The 21864-nt window shown below is 49.0% G+C and overlaps 1 protein-coding gene and 1 long non-coding RNA gene across 3 annotated transcripts in view; one reads left to right on the top strand and one right to left on the bottom strand.

Moving 5' to 3' along the window:
• Positions 1-1590: 1590 nt before the first annotated feature.
• On the bottom strand, positions 1591-7885 carry LOC140904021 (uncharacterized). Of its 2 annotated transcripts, none has more exons than XR_012156412.1 (3): positions 7536-7885; positions 3768-3904; positions 1591-1900 (listed from the first exon to the last, which is right to left on the bottom strand). It is a non-coding gene; the product is annotated as an uncharacterized lncRNA (long non-coding RNA). The 2 variants fall into 2 exon arrangements; XR_012156413.1 differs by having other exon boundaries at positions 3768-3901.
• The window catches only part of MYO1D (myosin ID), a 356217-nt gene continuing 341304 nt past the window's right edge, over positions 6952-21864 (top strand). The window contains exon 1 of the mRNA XM_073326164.1: positions 6952-7127. Coding sequence (XP_073182265.1) covers positions 7033-7127 — 95 coding nt within the window. The 5' untranslated portion in view covers positions 6952-7032. The remainder of the gene's footprint in view (positions 7128-21864) is intronic.

Below are 21864 nucleotides of genomic sequence, written 5' to 3'. Positions count from 1 at the left end.
CCCCAACAAGCGACTGCTGAATTGGAGTTAATTTGCAAACTGGACACCATTAACTTAGGCTTGAATAGAGACTGGGAGTGGATGTGTCATTACACAAAGTAAAACTATTTCCCCATGTTTATTCTTCCCCCCACTGTTCCTCAGACGTTCTTGTCAACTGCTGGAAATGGACCATCTTGATTATCTCTACAAAAAGGTTTTTTCCCCCCTGCTGGTAATAGCTCACCTTACTTGATCACTCTTCTTATATTGTGTGTGGTAACACCCATTGTTTCATTTTTCTCTGTGTATATAAAATCATCCTACTGTATTTTCCACTGCATGCGTCCGATGAAGCGAGCTGTAGCCCACGAAAGCTTATGCTCAGATAAATTTGTTAGTCTCTAAAGTGCCACAAGTCCTCTTTTTCTTTTTGCAGATACAGACTAACACAGCTGCTACTCTGAAACCTGTAGTACTTGAGTGTACTCAGCCTTAGGACTCGGGTGCTAGGTACTGTACAAACAGAATAAGGCACATTGGAAGCTCTCTGGAGCAGGGACTAAGTATAGGTTGACATACCCCTCTGGGTATTTGCTGCAGCTGCTCTTGCAGGACTGACTCCCTGAGTCTTTGTATTAGGGGGCAGAATCACATGCTCTAAGATCTTGTCTATACAGCTTAATTGTCCAGAATAGCTACTGCAGATTAATGCCATGTGCAGATACTTTTATTCTGGAAGAAGCATCCACAGAGGCAGTTATTCCAATATAGCCTGAGCACTTTAAATTCACACGCACCTTATTCTGGAAAGGCTTCCTGCTGCGGGCAAGCCTCCTGTAGCAATTAAAAAAAAAAAAAAATGCACTTTTGCACTTCTTAGCCATATAGCTATGCATGCTAGTATAATTCTGCCCATGTACGGTAGAATGGCAGCATAAGGGGTTAAATAGCGGTCTAACCTTGTCCAAAGCAACTCAGTGGGAGAGCAGAAGTCCGAACTGCAAATCCCCTACTCTAAGCACTAGACCACATTAGGAACTAGGCAACGCCTGTCTCCTTTTAGTGGTGACTCAGCTATTCAGACTGATTTTTCCCAAAAATGCTTGGAAAGCCAGCTGCAAGACCTTGAGTGGAACTCAAGTTTCCCCTTCCCTCTGCTGACTCACTCCTTCCAGGTCCTACACCCTGTTTAGAGCCACTGTCAAACTGTGGTTGTTGAAGATACTGCCTCACTATTTAGGTTGCTTGAATGGCAAGGGGCTGGCCCATCCCCAGCACCCCACTATCAAAGCCACTTCCTCCTGGCTAAGGGAGCACAAGTGGCCTCTCAAGAGCTGCACTGATTTGGTTAGCATACCAACCACAGATACCTGCAAAGAGATGGAAGGTATACATGGCACCTCTGCAGCCTCTTCTGGTTCAGGAGAAAAGGAGCCCTAAGACTTGTATGATTTAGAGCGCCTCCTGTACTTTACAACCAGAGTACCAACCCAGAGGTGTGTTTTTCTGGGAGCCTGCGGATATGTATAGGGCTATAGATGCAGTGCACTAGGATGCTTTCTGCCTCAACTAAAGAGGCATTTCAGTAACGGATCCTCACAATGCAGCAATAGTTACAAATCCTTTATTATACATTAAACCATCACAAGCATTAAAACCATTACATATTAATAAGAGTTCATTTACAGCTAGTGGACTTCATCACAGCTTTGATGGTCTCACACCTATCTTGCTTGGAGAGCTCATGCAGAAGCACTAACTTCATTGCAGCATGGACCTCCCTGCAGGTAATGAGGCTTCTCTTGTTGTGGAGAGACAACCTGGCAGCTTCTAATGCAACTTTCCCAAACAATTGTGGTTTATCCAGAGAATTTATGACATCAGTAACCCAGCAGGAGACCCCTGAGACTTGATGAGCCTGTCAGAGAAGAAGCATTAATGTCAGGTCACTTGCTTAGAAGTACACTAATTTAGTGGCAAGTTCAGCAACACACCACTAGTCCTAAAAAAGCCTATGTTATCTAGTTAGATCAGGAACCAGGGACTCTTAATGCATAGAAGCCAGGAGTTCAAACAGCTTCCATACAGGTGAGTTAAGATTGCTTACCACTGGCTTACACCCTTCCAAAGTGCAAAACCAAGACTTAAGTGCATGAAAGCCTACACCACATGCTGCCATTCCCCCACCTCCTGTCACTGCCCTCAAGATCAGCATAGCACTATAATGCTGATATGTGTCTTAGAGAGTTGTCAGGGAAACAAGTTTCAAGAAAGTTCATAGCTTTTAGTAGCCATGGGGGACCACTGCAGTCACAGTCAGACCTCCCACATGACAGGGCCCATCAGCAGGGATCTTGGGGCATTGTAGTTGCAAGTCTCACAGCCTGCCATGCTGTGCACACAGAAAGTGGAAAGTTTCCTAAGCTATGGGTTTGTTGCATTTCCCCGTGCCTGTTGCCACCTCCACATGGGCAGAGTTAGGGTTGCATGGGAGGAGTTAGACCAGGAAACAGAAAGTCAAGGTGTGAGGTTTAAGTTTGATTTCCTTGTTCTGGAAGGGTAAGAGGCAAAGTCCAGCAACCTCTATTCACCTTTAACAAAGCAGCTCTTGAAGGAGCTGAAAAGCAAGTCACAGATTAGTCAAGTAGCTCAGGTGATCCACCAAAACTAGAGTTCTCAACTTGAAGTCAGTCAAACCTCTCAACTCCTCCCACTCCCCAAAGCAGGGGATGCCATTAGATCTGTCTGGCTAACAGCTGCGCAGGCAATGACATTTCTAACCCAGGCTTGTTAGAAAAGTGCAGCTGTGGGTAGAGTACTCACTGTAGTAATACATCAAAGCTTAAGTTACTGCTCCAGAAGCCTGGTAGTATTTTGCCAAATCCCAGCTTAAGTTGCTTAGCAAATGGGGAGAAGTAGAGTCTAGATGTGCAAGTACAAACCTGCTCTTAGAGTGGTCTATCAGGACAGCAGGCTGCAACAAGGTTGTACAGGACTCACTAGACGGTAAGTGCTTTATACTGAGCAGGAGTCATTAACAGGGCTGGTCCCAGCTGTTTTACCATCTAGAGCAGAAGGCATTTTCAGAGCCTCTCTGCCTTCTGAGCAGCCAAGTAAAAAGAGGCTAAGCAAGAAAGTGTCCTCTCCACTGCCACGTGTTGATTGTGTGCCTCCAGAAGTAGGTAGGCACTGCTCAGCAACATCAAATCCACAGACACAAGCCAGTGACATATGGCCCAGACACAAGGGTTAAGATCTTTAAGGGAAAGCAGCAGCCAAGTGCCTGGTAATAGCCTCCTGCTCCTATAGAAAGAGGGACTCGGGTGTGTCATAGGTAGAATGATTAAGATAGCCAGGTAAACATGGAAGTCACTTCTACATTTCTCCAGCTGGCTGCAACTTAGCCTTTAAGAGGCTCTCTTCCTAACCAACCATAGTCAGGGGCATAAATTTATATTAACAGATTTATTTAAGTCAGAAGAATTCCTAGCCAAAAAACCTTGCTTATGCCACAGCAATTTAAGACTTTCACCGTAAGCTGCATTTGGAGCCCTAGTGAAGACAAGGCTCCTGCAGCTTGTGAAAGGAGAGATAAAAACGTTAGCTAAGCCTGCTCTGAAGCAGCCTCCTCCACAGAGCATTAAGAGTGGCACATGTAGACCAGCAATACTTTGCGAGAAATGTGGGGCAGGCAAAGCTCTCCCTCCTCCTTCAGCTATCAAAGCTCAAAGATAAAATGTTCATATTTAAGCTCTTATTGCAGCACTTGTAGAACCAGGACTTACTTGCTTTAGGACTTTATATATGTAGGTAGCATAGCCCTCCTTTCTCTTGCTACTGTAGAGCCTGAGACACAGAGGATCTCCCCTAGCATAGTCTATCTTCTTCCTTAGAAAGGGAACTGAAGAAAGCTGCATCTCTGCTACCAAGGCAGAGATCAACACAAAAAAGAAGAATGGAATTTACAAGCTTGTTACATATAGACAGAATAGCTCAAAACATCTCTATCCTCCTCAGAGTGCAGATTGTACAGCTGGGAAAGGGGAGGAGAGCACTCCTTAGAAGGAAGACTAACTTAAATCAAGTAATTTAGCTCCAGATTTAGTATTTTTAGATATTTCAGTGTCTAGTTAATAGGTTTTTTTTATAATTCATCCCACAGACTAAGATATTTAGCAAGCCAACAAATGCTAGTTCTGTTACTGACTGCACTCTGGGAAGACACTCAGATACTACCTATAAGAGCCATCAAATAACCATAAAATAATTGCAAATAGGACATTGTGCGCAACTACCCCTCCTTACCCGGAAGGAAGGAAGGAAGGCAACAACTATACAGTACAGCTAATATCACCAGCACACTGCCAGACCACCTCTGCAACTGCACTACTTATAATAAAGCTGCAGAGAGCAAATACAGACACCAATGAGAGAGGTTAGCTTGTTTTCTTGACTCATTGACGTCACCTGCAGATTACATTCCATCCTAAAGACCCTGATTTCAATTAAAGAGACCGTAGCGCCAAAATCAGATTTACACACATTTAACTTTTCACATGAGTGGTCACACTGAAGTCAATGGGACTACTCGTGAATAATCTTAAGTAAGTAAATAAGTTTTTGCAGGCTTGGGAGAGTTTCCAAGCATAGAAAACCATGTCCCCGCAAAATGCTGGGGATGGGGTCCTCCAAGGCTGTGGGATCCAGCCCCCAATGCAGGGTACTGGGGATGGCGTCCCCTGTGGCTGTGGAATCCAGGGTCCTAATGTGGGACCCAGGAATGGGGTTTCCCCGGGGCTGTGGAATCCAGCCTCCCAATGCAGGGTGTTGGGGACAGGGTCCCTCAGGGCTGTGACATCCAGTCCCCCAGTGTGGGGCCCTGGGGATGGGGTTCCCTGGGCCTGCGGGATCCAGCCCTCCCCCCCGACGCAGGGTGCTGAGGTCCTCAGGGGCTGTGGGATCCAGCCCTGCAATGCAGGGTGCTGGGGATGGGGTTCCCCCAGGGCTGCGGGATGCAGCCCCCCAGTGTGAGCCCTGGGGATGGGGTCCCCCCCAAAGTGAGCCCTGGGGATGGGGTCCCCCCGGGGCTGCGGGGTGCAGCTCCCCAGTGTGAGCCCTGGGGATGGGGTCCCTCTGGGGCTGCGGGTTGCAGCCTCACAGTGTGAGCCCTGGGGATGGGGTCCCCCCGGGGCTGCAGGATGCAGCCCCCCCAAAGTGAGCCCTGGGGATGGGGTCCCCCCAGGGCTGCGGGATGCAGCCCCCCCCAAAGTGAGCCCTGGGGATGGGGTCCCCCCGGGGTTGCGGGATCCAGCCCCCCAGTGTGAGCCCTGGGGATGCAGTTCCCCCGGGGCTGCGGGGTGCAGCCCCCCAGTGTGAGCCCTGGGGATGGGGTCCCTCTGGGGCTGCGGGTTGCAGCCTCACAGTGTGAGCCCTGGGGATGGGGTCCCCCCGGGGCTGCGGGATGCAGCCCCCCCAAAGTGAGCCCTGGGGATGGGGTCCCCCCAGGGCTGCGGGATGCAGCCCCCCCCAAAGTGAGCCCTGGGGATGGGGTCCCCCCGGGGTTGCGGGATCCAGCCCCCCAGTGTGAGCCCTGGGGATGCAGTTCCCCCGGGGCTGCGGGGTGCAGCCCCCCAGTGTGAGCCCTGGGGATGGGGTCCCCCCGGGGCTGCGGGATCCAGCCCCCCCAAAGTAAGCCCTGGGGTTGGGGTCCCCCCGGGGCTGCGGGATCCAGCCCCCCCAAAGTGAGCCGTGGGTATGGGGTCCCCCCGGGGTTGCGGGATCCAGCCCCCCAGTGTGAGCCCTGGGGATGCAGTTCCCCCGGGGCTGCGGGGTGCAGCCCCCCAGTGTGAGCCCTGGGGTTGGGGTCCCCCCGGGGTTGCGGGATGCAGCCCCCCAGTGTGAGCCCTGGGGATGCAGTTCCCCCGGGGTTGCGGGATGCAGCCCCCCAGTGTGAGCCCTGGGGATGCAGTTCCCCCGGGGCTGCGGGGTGCAGCCCCCCAGTGTGAGCCCTGGGGATGGGGTCCCCCCGGGGTTGCGGGATGCAGCCCCCCAGTGTGAGCCCTGGGGATGGGGTCCCCCCGGGGCTGCGAGGTCCAGCCCCCCCAAAGTGAGCCGTGGGTATCGGGTCCCCCCGGGGTTGCGGGATGCAGCCCCCCAGTGTGAGCCCTGGGGATGGGGTCCCCCCGGGGCTGCGAGATCCAGCCCCCCCAAAGTGAGCCGTGGGTATGGGGTCCCCCCGGGGTTGCGGGGTGCAGCCCCCCAGTGTGAGCCCTGGGGATGGGGTCCCCCCGGGGTTGCGGGATGCAGCCCCCCAGTGTGAGCCCTGGGGATGGGGTCCCCCCGGGGCTGCGAGATCCAGCCCCCCCAAAGTGAGCCGTGGGTATGGGGTCCCCCCGGGGTTGCGGGGTGCAGCCCCCCAGTGTGAGCCCTGGGGATGGGGTCCCCCCGGGGTTGCGGGATGCAGCCCCCCAGTGTGAGCCCTGGGGATGGGGTCCCCCGGGGCTGCGGGGTGCAGCCCCCCAGTGTGAGCCCTGGGGATGCAGTTCCCCCGGGGCTGCGGGGTGCAGCCCCCCAGTGTGAGCCCTGGGGATGGGGTCCCCCCGGGGCTGCGAGATCCAGCCCCCCCAAAGTAAGCCCTGGGGTTGGGGTCCCCCCGGGGTTGCGGGATGCAGCCCCCCAGTGTGAGCCCTGGGGATGCAGTTCCCCCGGGGCTGCGGGGTGCAGCCCCCCAGTGTGAGCCCTGGGGATGGGGTCCCCCGGGGCTGCGGGGTGCAGCCCCCCAGTGTGAGCCCTGCGGATGGGGTCCCCCGGGGTCCAGCGTGGGACGCGGTCAGCGCCCCCCGGCCGGGCGCGCAGGAGCCGGGGCGGAGCCGCGGCCGGCAGGGGGCGCTGCCGGCTCTTGGCGGGGAAGGCGGGGCGGGGCCGCGCGCCCGGCTCCACCCCGGGCAGGCCCCGCCCGCTCCTGGCGGCTCCGCGCGCCCCAGGTGAGGCGGGGCGGGCGCTCGGCGGGGCTGAGGCGAGGCTCGGGAGCCGCGCCGCGAGCCCGGCGCCATGGCGGAGCTGGAGAGCCCGGAGTTCGGCAAGGCGGACTTCGTGCTGCTGGACTCGGTCTCCATGCCTGAGTTCATGGCCAACCTGCGGCTGCGGTGAGTGGGGCGGGCCGCCGTGGGGGGGGCCTGGGGCGGGCCGCCGTGGGGGGGGCCCGGCCCGGCCCGCGGGTCTCCCGCCCGCGCTGCGTTGCCCCGCGCAGGGGCGCGGAGCCGGGGGACCCCGCCGTGCGCTGAGGCCGGGCTGCCCCGCGCATCACCGCACGCCCCGGCAGCCGTCCGGGGCTGCCCCCCAACCGCCGGCGGGGGCGCCTCTGGGCGGGGGGACAGGACCCCCCCGGGCCGGCCCCGCCCCCCGGGCCGGCCTCGGTGCCTCCCTCCTCCCGCGCGCCGTCCCGGGCGGCCCCTCGGTCTCCGGCGGCGGCGCGGGGTCCCGGGTCCCGGCAGCGCCCCGCCTCGCAGGTCACTTCGCCGCGGCGGCGCGGGCTTGGTCGGGCCAGGTCCCACCTCGTTCCCGCCGCTGGTGGCCCACGAGCAGCGCCCATTTCCGTCGCTTCTGGTGTCCCCGTGAGCCTGTCTGGGCAAGTGCGCGGTCTGGCCCGCGCAGACCGCGTGTCCCCGTGCTCGGCTGCCCTGGCGAATGCGTGGACTCGGCGTGTGGTTTAGCTCTGGGTTTGTGAGTGCGTTGGTTTTCCTCAGCGTTTACAAATGCAACCTGCTGTTGGGTGATCCTGGATGGGAGGCAGCGATGAGCCCGTGCCGCAGATGGCAGGAACGGAGAGCGGTTATGACTTGCTCAGAGTCACAGCAAGCCTGTGTCAGAGCCAGGATGAAAACAAGGAAATTCCTGACTCCTGAGCTGCTGCTCCCATCTGTTACACACCACTGCCTTTCTGTGGGCAAATCGTATCAAACTGAAGTCCTCGGCTTGCTGGCATTAAACTCACATTTGCTGCTGCTGCTCACAACTTTCCTCGAAAAGAACAGGAGGACTTGTGGCACCTTAGAGACTAACCAATTTATTTGAGCATGAGCTTTCATTGGTTAGTCTCTAAGGTGCCACAAGCCCCCCTTTTCTTTTTGCGAATACAGACTAACACAGCTGCTACTCTGAAAGTTTCCTCAAGCAGCAGCAGAATGAATTGAGGGGACCTTTGATGTTAATGCAGCTGGTAAGAATCCTGCTGGCAGCAGTGAACCTTTCCCAAGCAATAACAGAATTAAACTAAGTAACTGCAGAAGCACTGGGTTTATTGGAGGAGGACCCAAAATTAGACTGTGGGAGGAGCAGAGTAGCAAAGACCCTCTAGGATTGTCAGGAAGAGAATATGTGGAAGTTAGGGAGAGCTCCTTTTAGCACCAAGGGGAATAGTGGGAGACATTTCAGATTTGTCACACCTCACCAGAAGGTGATATGAAAAATTGCCCCTGAATGGAGTCCAGAGACAGCATCTCGGTAGGAATGCACCTTACCCCTTCCGATCCGTTTGAGGGAGATTTGCTTCTGACCTGGTTGTTGTCTCTGGAACTTGCCAGTGAGACTCATGGGACCGCCTTAGCCCTCCCTTCTGGACCCTGGGACATGGTAGTGCTCCATATGCACCTACCACCCTGCAGCCCACCTGCTCCGTCAGCTAACATAGTAAGTGCTGGAGCACAAGTGGTAGCTGTCTGTGATGTCCTGCCTAAGGTTCAGTGTTCCAACCTTGTGAACACCTGATGTAGTGGTGGTTACAATTATACATATTTATTTTTTACTTTAAAAAAAATCCTAGAATTTACATACAAAAACTATATTAAAAGAACTTTATTTAAATTGCAAAATCCAGCACACAAAAGTTAGGAAATGTCAGATTTGAGTTTGCCTTTGCAACCATAAATCCTTATGTGTTATAGTCTTTAATACATGATCCCGGAGAAAGAAACATTATAAAACACATTCAGGTTAAGTAATGTTAGTTAAGCTATTATCTCTGCTAAATTACTCACAATTCTTGAGATAAAATCTCTGTTCCTTAGCTAAAGTACAAACTGGAGAAAAAAATTTAATTTATAACTTTTATTAGAAAAAAATAGAATTTAAAGCAAATAAGAGGCCAAAGATGACAAAATAAAGGTGGTTAGATAATAGTATTTCAAAGCACTTCACAAAGGAGGTAAAGGAAAGGTGAAGTGATTTGCTGAAGATCATCCAGAAAGTCAGTAGCAGAGCTGGGAATAGAAACCCAGATATCCTGAGGCCCAGTCCAGTGCTCTGTCTACTAGGCCATTTTACTGTTTGGCTCAATACCAGTAGTTTTAGTAACTATTAGTAAAACACAAAACAGTTGTACATCCTTCTGTATCAGAACTTGGTCATTCCCTTCCCCTTAGTTGTAGATAGCTTTGTGTGTTACACTGGCTGTCTGCAAATACAAATAAAGAGTGGACCAAGCCCATTGGTCATTTGGGCCTTTCAATATTTTGTTAGGCTTCACTTTAAACATTTTCACTTTCAGTTGCTATGTTAAGCAAATGTAATGTGTAACTTTATTTAATATAGAACAAAGACCTTAACTTTATTGATGAGTACATATATTTTTCACTGATTACATTTCTATTTAAAATAGACAATGTCTGAAATATTTGCAGTACTATTTATGGTCACTTGGCAATGACAATTCCTCAGATTGTTGGAGTCTGTTATATACTACTATAGATAACTTTTAATTTTCCACATAGTTTCTTAAAATTTAATCAATGCCTCTTATCTCTATCCATTAATAAAATTATATGTTATAATATGGTATCAAATAATAGCAGTGATGGCATGCTAGATGGGGAGGGATCTGAGTTTCTACAGAGAATTCTTTTCCAGATATCTGGGTGCTGGGTCTTGCCCACATGCTCACGGTCTAACTGATTGTCATGTTTGGGGTCGGGAAGGAATTTTCCTCTAGGTAAGATTGGCAGAGACTATGGGCATGTCTTCACTAAAAAGTTAGGTCAGCTTAATTTAAGTTGGCATCCAGTTGCTGCAGTAGTTAAGTTGGTCGGGCATGTTCACACCGCACTCGTGTTGGTGGAATGCATCTTTACTAGCACCACTTGCATTGATGCATAGAGCAGTGTACCTTGGATAGCTATCCCACACTGCAACTAGTTACAAGGGGTTTTGGGAAAGGCTTGCAATGCCTCATGGGTCCAAAACATTGTCTGGGGGCGGGGAAATGGGAACATGGCTTAGAACTCCCATGATGCAGTTTCCTCCCTCCCCTCCCTCCTTACTTTGATATCAATGGCAAACAACCCATACTTTTTCATGCCTTTTTTCGAAAGCCTGGCTTAGCTGTGTGTATGCCAGTGCCTGATAGCCCTGGACCCCGCGGAACTTTGCGATGTCATTCAAGCAGTCCTGTTGCAAGCCATAGAATGAAACAGGTTCTGGTTGCTGCTGGTAGTTGTGCAGCAGCTGAGCACAGTGGAGTGCCATTTCTGGTCCTGGGAAACAAGCACTGACTGGTGGGATTGCATCGTTATGCAGCTATGGGATGATGAGCAGTGGCTGCAGAACTTTCAGATGTGGAAGGCCGCTTTCCAGGAACTGTATGCAGAGCTTTCCCCAGACCTGATGCACAGCAACACTAAAATGAGACTTGCTCTGACAGTGAAGATGCGATTGGTGATTGTTCTGTGGAAGCTTGAAATGCCAGACTGCTAGCAGTCAGTGGGGAATCAATTTGGAGTTGGTAAATCTGTCATGGGAGCTCTTGTGATCCAAGTGTGCAGGGCCGTTAATTTACTTTTGCTAAGAAGGGTAGTGTCTCTAGGCAACGTGCAGAACATAGTGGGTGGTTTTACTGCGATGGGGTTCCCTAACTGCAGTGGGGTGATAGATATCACACACATTCCTATCTTGGCACCAGACCACCTTGCCAAAGAGTACTATACCAAAAGGAATACTTTTCACAGGTGTTGCAAGCACTGGTGGATCACAGGGAGCATTTCACTGACATCAGTTTGGGATGATCAGGAAAGGTGCATGATGCGCACGTCTTTAGGAACACAGGTCTGTTAAGAAAGCTACAATCAGGGACTTTCTTTCTAGATCACAGAATAACCACTGATGATGTTGAAATGCCTATAGTGATCCTGGGAGACCCAGCCTCCCCCTTGCTCCCATGGCTCATGAAGCCATACACTGGCCACCCAGACAGCAGTAAGGAGTGGTTCAACAGTAGGCTGAGCAAGTGCAGAATGGTGGTGGAATGTGCTCTGGACATTTACTAGGTCTAACCTAGTAAGCAAACTGCAGGCAGAGAGCACACAGCAGGCAAACTGCTTACTAGGTTAGAGCTCAGTGAAAGCAATATCCCCATTTTTCTCTCAGCCTGCTGTGTGCTCCTATCTGTGAGTCAAAGGGAGAGAAGTTTCCGTAAGGGTGGGCCATGGAGGTAGCAGCTAATTTTGAGCAGCCAGATACCGGGGCAATAAAACTTTGAGCCCAGCGAGGAGCTCTGTGTCTCTGGGAGGCTTTGAAAACCCAGTTCAGTAATGAGCCACAGTAATGTGCACCATTTGTTTGCATTGTGCCTTCGCATACCATCCCCTCTGTTGCATCAGTTTCCCTGTACCTCCCGCTCCCACCAAAAACCTCATGCTTGGAATAAATAGAGTATTTCATTCTCAAAACATTGACTTTTATTGCACAAACATGAAGAAACTGAAAGAACAAGAAAATAATTTAACCTGGGGCAAATGATATGATAAAACTGGGAGGGGAAAAACCAAGTCAGCTTTTCTGGGAAAGCACAGAAGACTTGTCCATCAAAGCTCTTCAAATAGCTTTGTTCTTAGTACCCTCTTCTGGTGTTGAGTGGAAGGGATACGGCATTTTCCCGCACACCTCCGGGAATGATTGGGAATAGGGCGATGTTTGCAGGCTGTTCTGCGGGGGCTGCAGAGGGAGTCTAGCAAGCTGTTTTTCTTGAAGTTCAACGAGATGCCTCAACATGTCTGTCTGGTCCTTCATAATCTGCAGCATCTCATCCTGCGTGGTACACTTGTGCTCTTGGGATGCTCTCTTGCTCTCTATGTCCAGTTTTTCAGACAATTAAATCCTCCAGGCTCTGAACTCCATATCAACTGTCCTGGAGGTGTTCATTATCTCGCTGAACATGTCATCACGGAGTCTCTTTTTCCATCTTCTAATCTGCGGCAGCCTGTCTGCCAGTGTGGAGGATGTGCTGAAGGAAGCAAGCACAAGGCAACCATTGTCAGTGCATACCCGGGGTCTAGTACAAGGTTGCTATTTAAAAATTCCTCCTGTTATTACACTCAAGTGCAAGCCAGAACATAATCAGAATCCCTAGCCATTCAATGAACCGGTTTGCTGTTCCAGTTACGGTGAGTATGGCCCGGAGGCATGGGCAACAGGCCTTGTGCTGCAACCAGTGTTCCCTCTAATTTTTCCCACCCATGTGTGGAATGAATTTTGTTATGTGCACCAAGGTGGAGGTGATGTGTGACGCCTCACCTTCATATCAGTGCACATAACAAAATTAATGTGGTGGGGATGCGGGCTCTGGGGTGGGGCTGGGGATGAGGGTTGGGGTGGAGGGGAGGGGAGGGCTTCGGCTGGAAGTGTGGGCTCTGGGGTGGGGCCAGGGATGGGGTTTGCGGTGCAGGAGGGTGCTCCAAGGCTATGATGGGGAGAGAGGACTCCCCGCAGCTCTCTCTGCCTGCATCAGCACCTTGGCTGTGGCGGAGAGGTGCCTCTCCCTGCTGCGGCAGCTCCGGGGCTGGGGCCGCAGGATAGGCGCTCCTTCCCTGGCCCCAGCAGATCCGGGCCGGAGCTGGGTCCAGGGAGGGGCACTGCGTCTGGGTCCAGGCTGGCTGGGTCTGGGTCTGGCCACCCGCGGCTGCCCCAGTTGCGACTGGATCCGGGCTGCAGCATAGTTAGGGCCGGGGAGCTGCCCTGGCTGTGGCAGGTTAGGGGCCGGGCTAGGTTGGAGCCTGGGGAGGGGTGCCCCTCCCCCGGCCGCAGCAGGTCCCCGGATGGGTTCCCTGAGTGCCTGCATGCCACTAAATAGATTGCTGCGTGGCCATGCAGCTTGCAGGGAACTTAGGCTGGAACTCGTGGGAAATCAGTGTTGGGAGCGCAGGTGGACAATGTCTCTTCTCCTCAGCAATATGGATGGTACTTTGAGACCAGGGACCAGTGTTAGGCCTCCCAAATTGTGGTCTTTGTCTGAGGCGGCTCCAGGAAGAGGGGTGCTTGCAGCCACGAGAAAACACAAGAAGCCCACCCCCCCTTACCTTACTGCTGCTGGTGGTAGTCGCCCTGGGCTTGCAGATTCTGAGGTCAATGCCAACACCTATCACCCGAACCACTGGCATGTTCGGGAAACCATGGTTGAGGGACCTGGAAATCACCATAGGTAGTGGATCACATGCTCTATTATTTGTGTTTAGAGCACTTGCAATGCAAACTTCCACCTGGAAGCATAAGTATTTTGAACTTATAAGCATAAGGCATATAACACAAAAAGATAGGCATTAACTTCATCACACTTCTCAAAAGTTTGAGAGGATGGATGGATGTGGAGGTAGAATTAATATATACAGTAGTGCACAGGCAGCTTAAATCTGGCATTTCCTAATTTTTAGTGCTTGACTTTGCAATCTACATATTTTATGGAATTTTTTGTATGTAATACTAACATAGACTCCTGCAGGGCCGGCCCACGACATTTTGTCACCTGAGGTGGGGAGCTCCAATGACGCCTCCATACCCCCTCACTTGGACCAAAACTTTGGAAGGTCTCAATTCTGCCTTCTTCCTGTTCTACTCTTCTCATGGTACTGCTCTGCTACCTACCCCAATAAAGGAGAACTAACAACTTAAAATGCCTTGTTCAAAAATGTTAACTAACACTTAACTTTCAAACTCCTGAACAGCAAATGTAACTTTTCTTATCTGCATAGTAAACACTGGCACTTTTATCTGTTTGAATAATCAAAGTGGTGCCTTCCTTGCCTTCTTGGTTGCAAAGATTTGAACTGCTTCCTGCTGAAGGTCCACAGTCTGGGCAGGCTCATGCTCTATTGAGATGGTTGCAAGGCCAACAAGCCTCTCTTGTGTCATTGTGGAGTGTAGATGTGTTTTTATTAACTTTAGCTTGGAGAAGTTGCGTTCTCCACTGGCAACTGTTACAGGAAGTGTTAGAAGTATGTGCAGAACAACAAAAGCATTTGGAAAGAGGGTGGTCATCTTATTTGTGCACATATATTCCAGAACAGCTTTTGGAGTTGATCCTGCTGAAATGTGTCTTGAAAGGGCTTTCAGTTCATCATCTAAATCACTCGAATTAATATCGCGCATGTCATCATGTGTCAACACTGTTTCTAGTGCCCTGCATTGCTGGTATAGGTCTTCAAGTATAGTGAGGAGTTTTGGAATATCATACAACATCCCAAATATACTGCTGTGTTCCTTGAGCTACATGAAACGTTCTTCAACTGACTGTATTGAGTTAATACAATCTAGCACCTGGTTAAAGAATTCAACTTTGAATTGTTGTTTGGGGTCTCTTATGGGATTATCCCGTGCCTCGTAACCAAAATGTCGTAGTCTTCGGTGCCTCTTGTATTCTTGAATGGGTGGGAAAATAGCTTCAGTGTGAAGTTCCTCTGCCAACTTCTGTGCATTCTTCAGAACGTTTTGAAATCCCTCATCTGACTGGTAAGACTATATGACTTTGCTTTGTCCAGTTGTTTTATTGCTCCAAATATATTAAGGTCAACACCTTGGAGTCTCTTGCTTACAACATTTATTTCAAACAGTATGTCATGCCACAACGCTAAGCCAGGCAGAAATTTGAAGTTATGTATGTTTCTGGTGATTCCATTTCCCTCTGCCACTGTTCTCCCACAAACTATTCCTGTCATAGTGTTATCCTCTATAATGGCAACTGTGGCATTATCCATCTTCCCAATTTGGTGTTTGATAGGCTTTATTGTCTCCACTCGACATTCCCATTGTGTGGCACTCAGTGGTTTCAGTATCACGTGATGTTCACAGATGTTGCTTCAAAATTTGCCATCAATGAGTTGATGCAGAGAAAAATACATAGATGCTTTGAATTACATTAAAAAATATTCAGCAGCCTCACTAGAAGGTGATGCTGCATCACTGACTACCAAGCTCAATGAATGAGAACTGCATGGGACAAAAAAAGCTTGAGGGTTTAACTCTCGGATCCGTATCTGCGCTCCTCTGTTCTTTCCCCTCATGTTGGTACCATTATCGTAGCCCTGACCTCGCATGTCAGCTATCGCAATTCCCATCTCTTCCAGCTTTTTAAGAAGCACATTTGTCATATCAGCTCCTGTAGTATCATCAATGTCAATAAATTCTAGAAAATGCTCTCTGACAGTCACCAATTGCAGGGACATTTTCACTAGGTTCTGTTACAAAACGCACCATTAAAGTCATTTGTTTCGTATGGCTGATGTCAGGTGTGCAGTCCAGAATAGCAGAGTAGTAATTTGCTGACTTCAAATCTGCCACAATCTTCAGTTTGATATTTGTTTCCAGTAACTGTATGATCTCATTTTGAATTGTTTTTCCAAGGTAGCGGTGCGTGTACATTTCTTGGGTAGTGACTCTTAGATGCTCCTGGAATACAGCATCAAACTCCGCTATCAGCTCCATAATTTTAAGGAATTTTCCATTGTTTGGTACATACAGCTGATCTGAAGTACCACACAGTGCTAGGCTTTGGGTAGCAAGCATTCTCACAATGGCAATGAGCCTTTTCAGAACATTTTGCCAGTAAAGAGACTCTGATGCCATCTTCTCTTGATGCTGATCATCTGTGGTGGCCTTTAACCTTAGTCTCATCTTTCCACCTATGGAATGCTCTCTGGTGATTTGCTGCCTTCACATGGCTTGCCAGATTTCTAGCCAGATTTTTCCAGTCCTTTGTTCCTGTAGAACCCAAATGTGGCTGGAACGTTAGACTGGAAGAGTTTGCAACAAAAACAGTATGTAGCATTTTGGGTTTTTGAGTACATAAGCCATGGCCTCTCCACTTTGTCACCATTGGGGATTTCACACCAGTAATGTGTTGGATGAAAACTTCTATTTTCATTGTCTTTGGGCAACACAAAGTTTTTCATTTGCTGTGGCCCATGCAGAACAAGGAAGTCCCTCAGGCTACTGCTCAAGTGGGTCCACAGTCCTGGATCATCTAGACTTAAGGAACTAAACTCAGCAGCAGCTGTTTCTTGCACCTCCACCACACTCTTCTCTGATCTACACTTTTCTTCAGGAATGTGCATGGTTACATCCATTTGAGATGGAGATATGGATGCTGCAGTAGCTGCCAGGTCACCTGCACTCTGACTAACTGGAAGGTCAGGCATTTCCTCACTACTCACATCCTCCCTGGGGCCGGAAGGCTCACCGTTTGTGTCTATGTATCTCAGGAGAGCTCCTTCCTGCTTAGATAGAAAAGCTTTTTTGCTTTCTTTCTTTTTCTGAATGCTGCGCCAGAGGGGCGTTTTCTTCTTTCACTCATGACTGCTGTTCTGTGTCAGCTATAGTGGCTCTCAACACTCAGTTGAAGGGGACAAATAAGATAGCAGGGCCTGAGTGAGGGAAGATATCAGCATCTTAAGGGCCTACCTGGGTCCTACTCCTTCAGTTGACTGCCTGTTCTCCTCAGTTGGGTTCAAGGAAGCAGCAGGAAACGAAGCTCCCTGAGCAGCTGATGTTAATCAGTCCAGGGTCCTGGGGGTGCTAGAGAGGTACATAAGAGGCTCCTCCTCCTCTCTCTCCCTGCAGCTCCTGCTGCTTTCTGTTGTTCCCTCTCACCTTTTCTCTTGCTTGCCTCTTATGTCTCTTGTGCCCTCCTTCCTCCAGCACAGCACTCCACCATCTCTGTGCATCTAGAGCAGAGAGAATACAGATACATCAGCAGCAGACACAATTTACTACACTCTGGGTCCTAGTGGCCCCCCCTCCCCCAAAAGTCTGGCACCTGAGGCGGCCACCTCAGTTTGCCTCATGGTTAGGCCAGCCCTGGACTCCTGCTATAGGCTGAAGAGTACCCATTTTGTCTATTACATTGAAAGTGCTTAATTTTCTCAATGTATAAAACAAGTAACATATTCATTATAAAAATTACAGATAAGTTTCTCAGACTGAGTATTTTGTGGTCTGTATTTAGTATAGCCACAGTAGAAACACTACTTTAGGTAATTCTGAACGTAGAGAAAATCTGTATTAAATATTTAGTTTGTATATTTTATACATTAAACACAGTTTTTCCTTTGGTCCTGTAAATATTCTTTATCATAAACTAAGGACTGATAGCTTCTTCTCTGGCTTTTATCCTTTGTCTGATTCCTCCAGTAGTGATATCAACAGCCATATAGATAACTTTATGGTATGATCTCAAGATGATCCAGTGGCAAGTTTTGGAAGTTGCAGTATCCTTCCAGCTGCTGTGTAGAGCTCCTTGTAGTCTTTGCAGAAGGGTATTTAGATGGCAGTAGAGTTGTCTTTGTGCTTGTGGCATATGCTTATCTCAAACTGGGAATAGTTTTTCCATTCTGTCTGGTTACACTCTCACTAACTTGAAATGGTGGGTTTGTTCTGGGCTTATATTTGGACTGGTTCCACTCTGTCGTAATTCTGGCTTCTGCCAGGACTATTTCTGTTCAGGGTCACTGGTTAACGCAGGCAGGTTGTGCTCAATTTAGTTCCCAAGAAAGCCAGATGTGGGTGGAATGGAAACCATATCAGCTTCAGTGCATACAAGGACATTTCCCAAAGGATGTCTTCAGTGGCTGAAAGACAAATGCACTGCACTGTTCAGCTTTTTAATATGTGAATTAGCTGTATGTGTAAAACTGGTACTAGCCTGGGTAGCTGCAATGTAAGCGTGCCAGTATGCTTTATTTCTGACCTGGTGGGACTGTTTCTAGTAATTAGTTTAGATGCTGTCATTTCACTTCTTGGTTATTCTAGTGTGAGACAATCAGAATTCCAATGCATGATATTTTTGTGATGTGGACATCTCTCCGTTAGGTATTGAAACAGTAATTTCACTTAAGCCATCAAGCAGCTATGGGATGTTCACTTTTAGTTACTTCTAACTTAGGCTATGTTTGAACCCCTTAATACTGAATGTTTTTATGTACTACCTACAATCCATCAGTTATTCATTTCTCCAACATTTTAGATTAATACTTATTCCACATGTGTTCACATGTGCAGTTCAGTCTCTTGATCAGGTATATTTGCATGTTTCTTTTAAAATTCTTTGGTAGATTTTTGTACTCTAAACAACTGAAAAGAAACCAACATAATCACAGCCACCTTCATTCAAATGAATTTCACTTTAGCAGAGATTGTCTCATTACTTTGTTAGTAAATTCTTTGGTAGACATTTTAAGCTTAAGTATTGTCAGGCTTCATAGAGATTGATATACCAACTAATGCTCTTTCAGAGGGGCTTGCAATAGTTTGAATTAAAAGGACTTTTTAAAACAGTGATTCTTTTTTTAAAAATGTCAAATAATAGAACCTTTTCAGACCCTCTTCTATATGAATACTGGTACTTTGCTGTGTTTAGATAAATATCTGGATAAGCTACACAGGCAAATACCTGATCCTACATTGATGGTGAAGACCTATTTTCTTTAACTTCAGTGGTTGAAGATGACTAATTACCTGAATATTGGACTATGACATCAGTCAGTGGACAGACTTAACAGATACTAGAGGTCACATGATGGAGCTGGTCATGACAGCATAGTTAAGGTTGGGGAAAAGAGCTCAGTTTAACAGGAGTTAAAAACCTTTATTTTGCAAAAGTCATACAAAAATGGCAAAAGAAAATTTGTTCTAGGCTTCATTTTTTAAGTGGCAGGTTTTGGTGGTTTGGTGAAAAATTGGTTGATACAGAGAATAACAATGCCATTTTTAAAATTCACTGTAGCATCTCTCTTTTTTTGGACTCCTTTTGCAATAAATCTGAAATAGTGTGTTTCATTCATTGCCCTGTACAATAGAACCTTAGAGTTATGAACATCTCGGGAATGGAGGTTGTCCGTAACACTGAACAAAACGTTATGGTTCTTTCAAAAGTTTACAACTGAACATTGACTTAATACAGCTTTGAATACAGCTGTGCAGAAGAAAAATGCTGCTTTTACCAAATTAATTTAAATGAAACAAGCACAGAAAGTTTTCTTATCTTTCTTTTTTTAGTAGTTTACGTTTAAGACAGTATTGTACTGTATTTGGTTTTTTTGGCTCTGCTGCTGGATGATTGCATACTTTGGTTTCCAGTGGATTGCATACAGTGGTTGACTGGTCAGGTCATAAATCTGATTTATGTAACTCTGAGGTTCTACTGTATGTGACAGCTGCTGCAATGTCATTTATACATAGTTAGCATTTGTCTGGTTAATGATTCATTTTTATAAGTAATACCTAGCTCTTATATAGTGCTTTTCATCAGTAGATCTTAAAGTGCTTCACAAAGAAGGTAAGCATCTCTATCCACATCTTTACTCCTGGGGGAATTCTGCACCACTGTGCAATGCAGAATTTTGTAGAAATCAATGTTTTGGGCACAGAAAGTCCTTTTCCCCCACAGAAATGTGCTTCTCGCTGCCATTAGGGGCCGCTGGACCCAGCAGAGCCCAGCTCGCGTATAGATGACACTGCCAGGGGGATGGGGAGAGTTCCTGGGAGCTGCAGTTCTCCGCATGCCCTGAGGGAAAGAGATGGTAACATGCAGGAAACTCCACACAATCCTGGGACCAAGCAACAGGCTCTTTCTCCCTCTGGATTCCTGGGCTCAGAGGGGTAGATGGGCGGCTGTCTCGGCAGGGGGGCATGGCTGGGCTCTGGGAGGGGGAGGGGCACAGGTATCTGGGTTAGGGAGGGCCCCATGGCTGGGCTCTGAGGGGTAGCAGGTTTGGGTGTATTGGCTGGGGGGGTCCGTGACTGGGGTTTGGGGGAGGGATTGTGGGTGTCTGCCCTCCCCTCACCACCCAACTGGGCTCTGGGAGGGGGCAGAGAAAAAGGAACTGGGTTGTCATAGGTATTTCTTTAACTCCTGGGGGAAATTTTGTGTCTCTATATTGTTAGACATACTTGCTGACAGGCATTTTGAAATAAAGTACCAAAATAATTGAAACTGGCATGATTACATAGTGTTATTTTGATAAATAATATTTGCAGAATTTTAAAATATATGCAGAATTTTTATTATTTTGGGTGCAGAATTCCTGCACGAGTAACCTCTTGAAGAAGGAGAAACTGAGATACAAGGAGGTGAAGTGACTTGCCCAAAGTCCCCCAGCAAGCTAGTGGCCAAGCTGGGAATAGAAGCCGCGTCTCCTGAGTCCCAGTCCAGTGCTCTCTGCACTAGGCAACACTGTCAGACTAGATGAAAAAAAAAATGCATCAAGTGGGTAACATGCTGTATTTTGCAGTGACAATATAACATTCAGCTGGTCAGTCCACCCAGGAGCAGCCTGAGCAGCCAGTTTCTTCCTCTAATTCTCAGGTAGGTGCAACTCCTCTAGCTACCCACCTAGGTACACCAAACCTGTATAGAAAGACTAGGAAGTTAACAGACAAACAACTTGTTTAGTAACAGAAAATGCTGCATCAGGACACGGTCCACCAGTCCAAAAACTTGAAAGCGCGTAAATAAGAGAAAACTGTACTTCTTCGAGTGATTGCTCATGTGTATTCCACAATAGGTGTGCATGCTCGCCATGTGCACCGGTGCTGGAAGCTCCTCCGTGGTGCCCATGAGAAGGGCGTCATGGCTCCAGCTCTCCGGGCTATCCAGTGAGGCGCAGACTGCCATGCAGGATCTCCTGTTTGATGCCAAAGCTCTGTTTGCGGAACAAACGGATACAAAGCTGCATGGCATGAAGGACTCCCGCATGACCCTCCAGACTCTGGGTCTCTATGCTCTGGCTAAATCTAAGTTCAAGCCACAGCAGACTCCTGCTCAGGCCACCCACCTGAAATATGAGGCTGCCTATAAGAAGTCACGGGACTATAAAAGGCGCCCTCAGAGGCAGTCTCGCTCTGCTCCCCAACATGGGTACTCCAAGGCGTTCTTGACGGAATGCTCGGGGGCGCCCTGCCAGTCCTCATCAGGGATCCACCTTCAATAAAGCTCCCCTTCTCCAATCAGTTGTGTGCATTCCTCCCGGAGTGGTCGCGGCTGACCTCGGACCAAAGGGTCCTCAACACAATCTACTAGGGCTACACCCTCCAGTTTATTTCCCCCCCACCCAACCATCCCCCGTCCCTCCTGAAGGAATCCTCTCACGAAGCTCTGCTCAAGCAGGTGGTGGGGCGGCTCCTGGGCCTAGGAGCCGTGGAAGTGGTGCCTGGGAAGTTCAAAGGCAAGGGGTTCTACTCCTACTATTTCCTTATCCCAAAGGCGGGCTCAGGGCCATCCTGGACCTGCGAGGTCTGAACCAGTACATGGTGCAGCTCAAGTTCTGCATGGTCTCCCTGGCCTCCATTATCCCCTCCCTGGATCCTGGGGACTGGTATGCTGCCCTCGATCTGCAGGACGTGTACTTCCACATTCATATATTTGAGGGGCACAGACGCTTCCTCCATTTTGTGATGGGGCAGAATCACTACCAATTTATGATCCTCCTGTTTGGCCTATCCACTGCCCCCAGAGTATTTACAAAATGTATGTCGGTGGTAGCGGCCTACCTCAGGTGCTGGGGTGGGGGTCCGGATTTGTCCCTATCTGGATGATTGGCTGGTCAAGGGCAGCTCCCGGTTGCAGGTGAG

This window comes from Lepidochelys kempii, chromosome 27 (genome assembly GCF_965140265.1).
Source record: "Lepidochelys kempii isolate rLepKem1 chromosome 27, rLepKem1.hap2, whole genome shotgun sequence".
Lineage (NCBI taxonomy): Eukaryota > Metazoa > Chordata > Testudines > Cheloniidae > Lepidochelys > Lepidochelys kempii.
The sequence above is the reverse complement of the archived record's forward strand: the minus strand, read 5'-3'. Positions and strand labels throughout refer to the sequence as shown.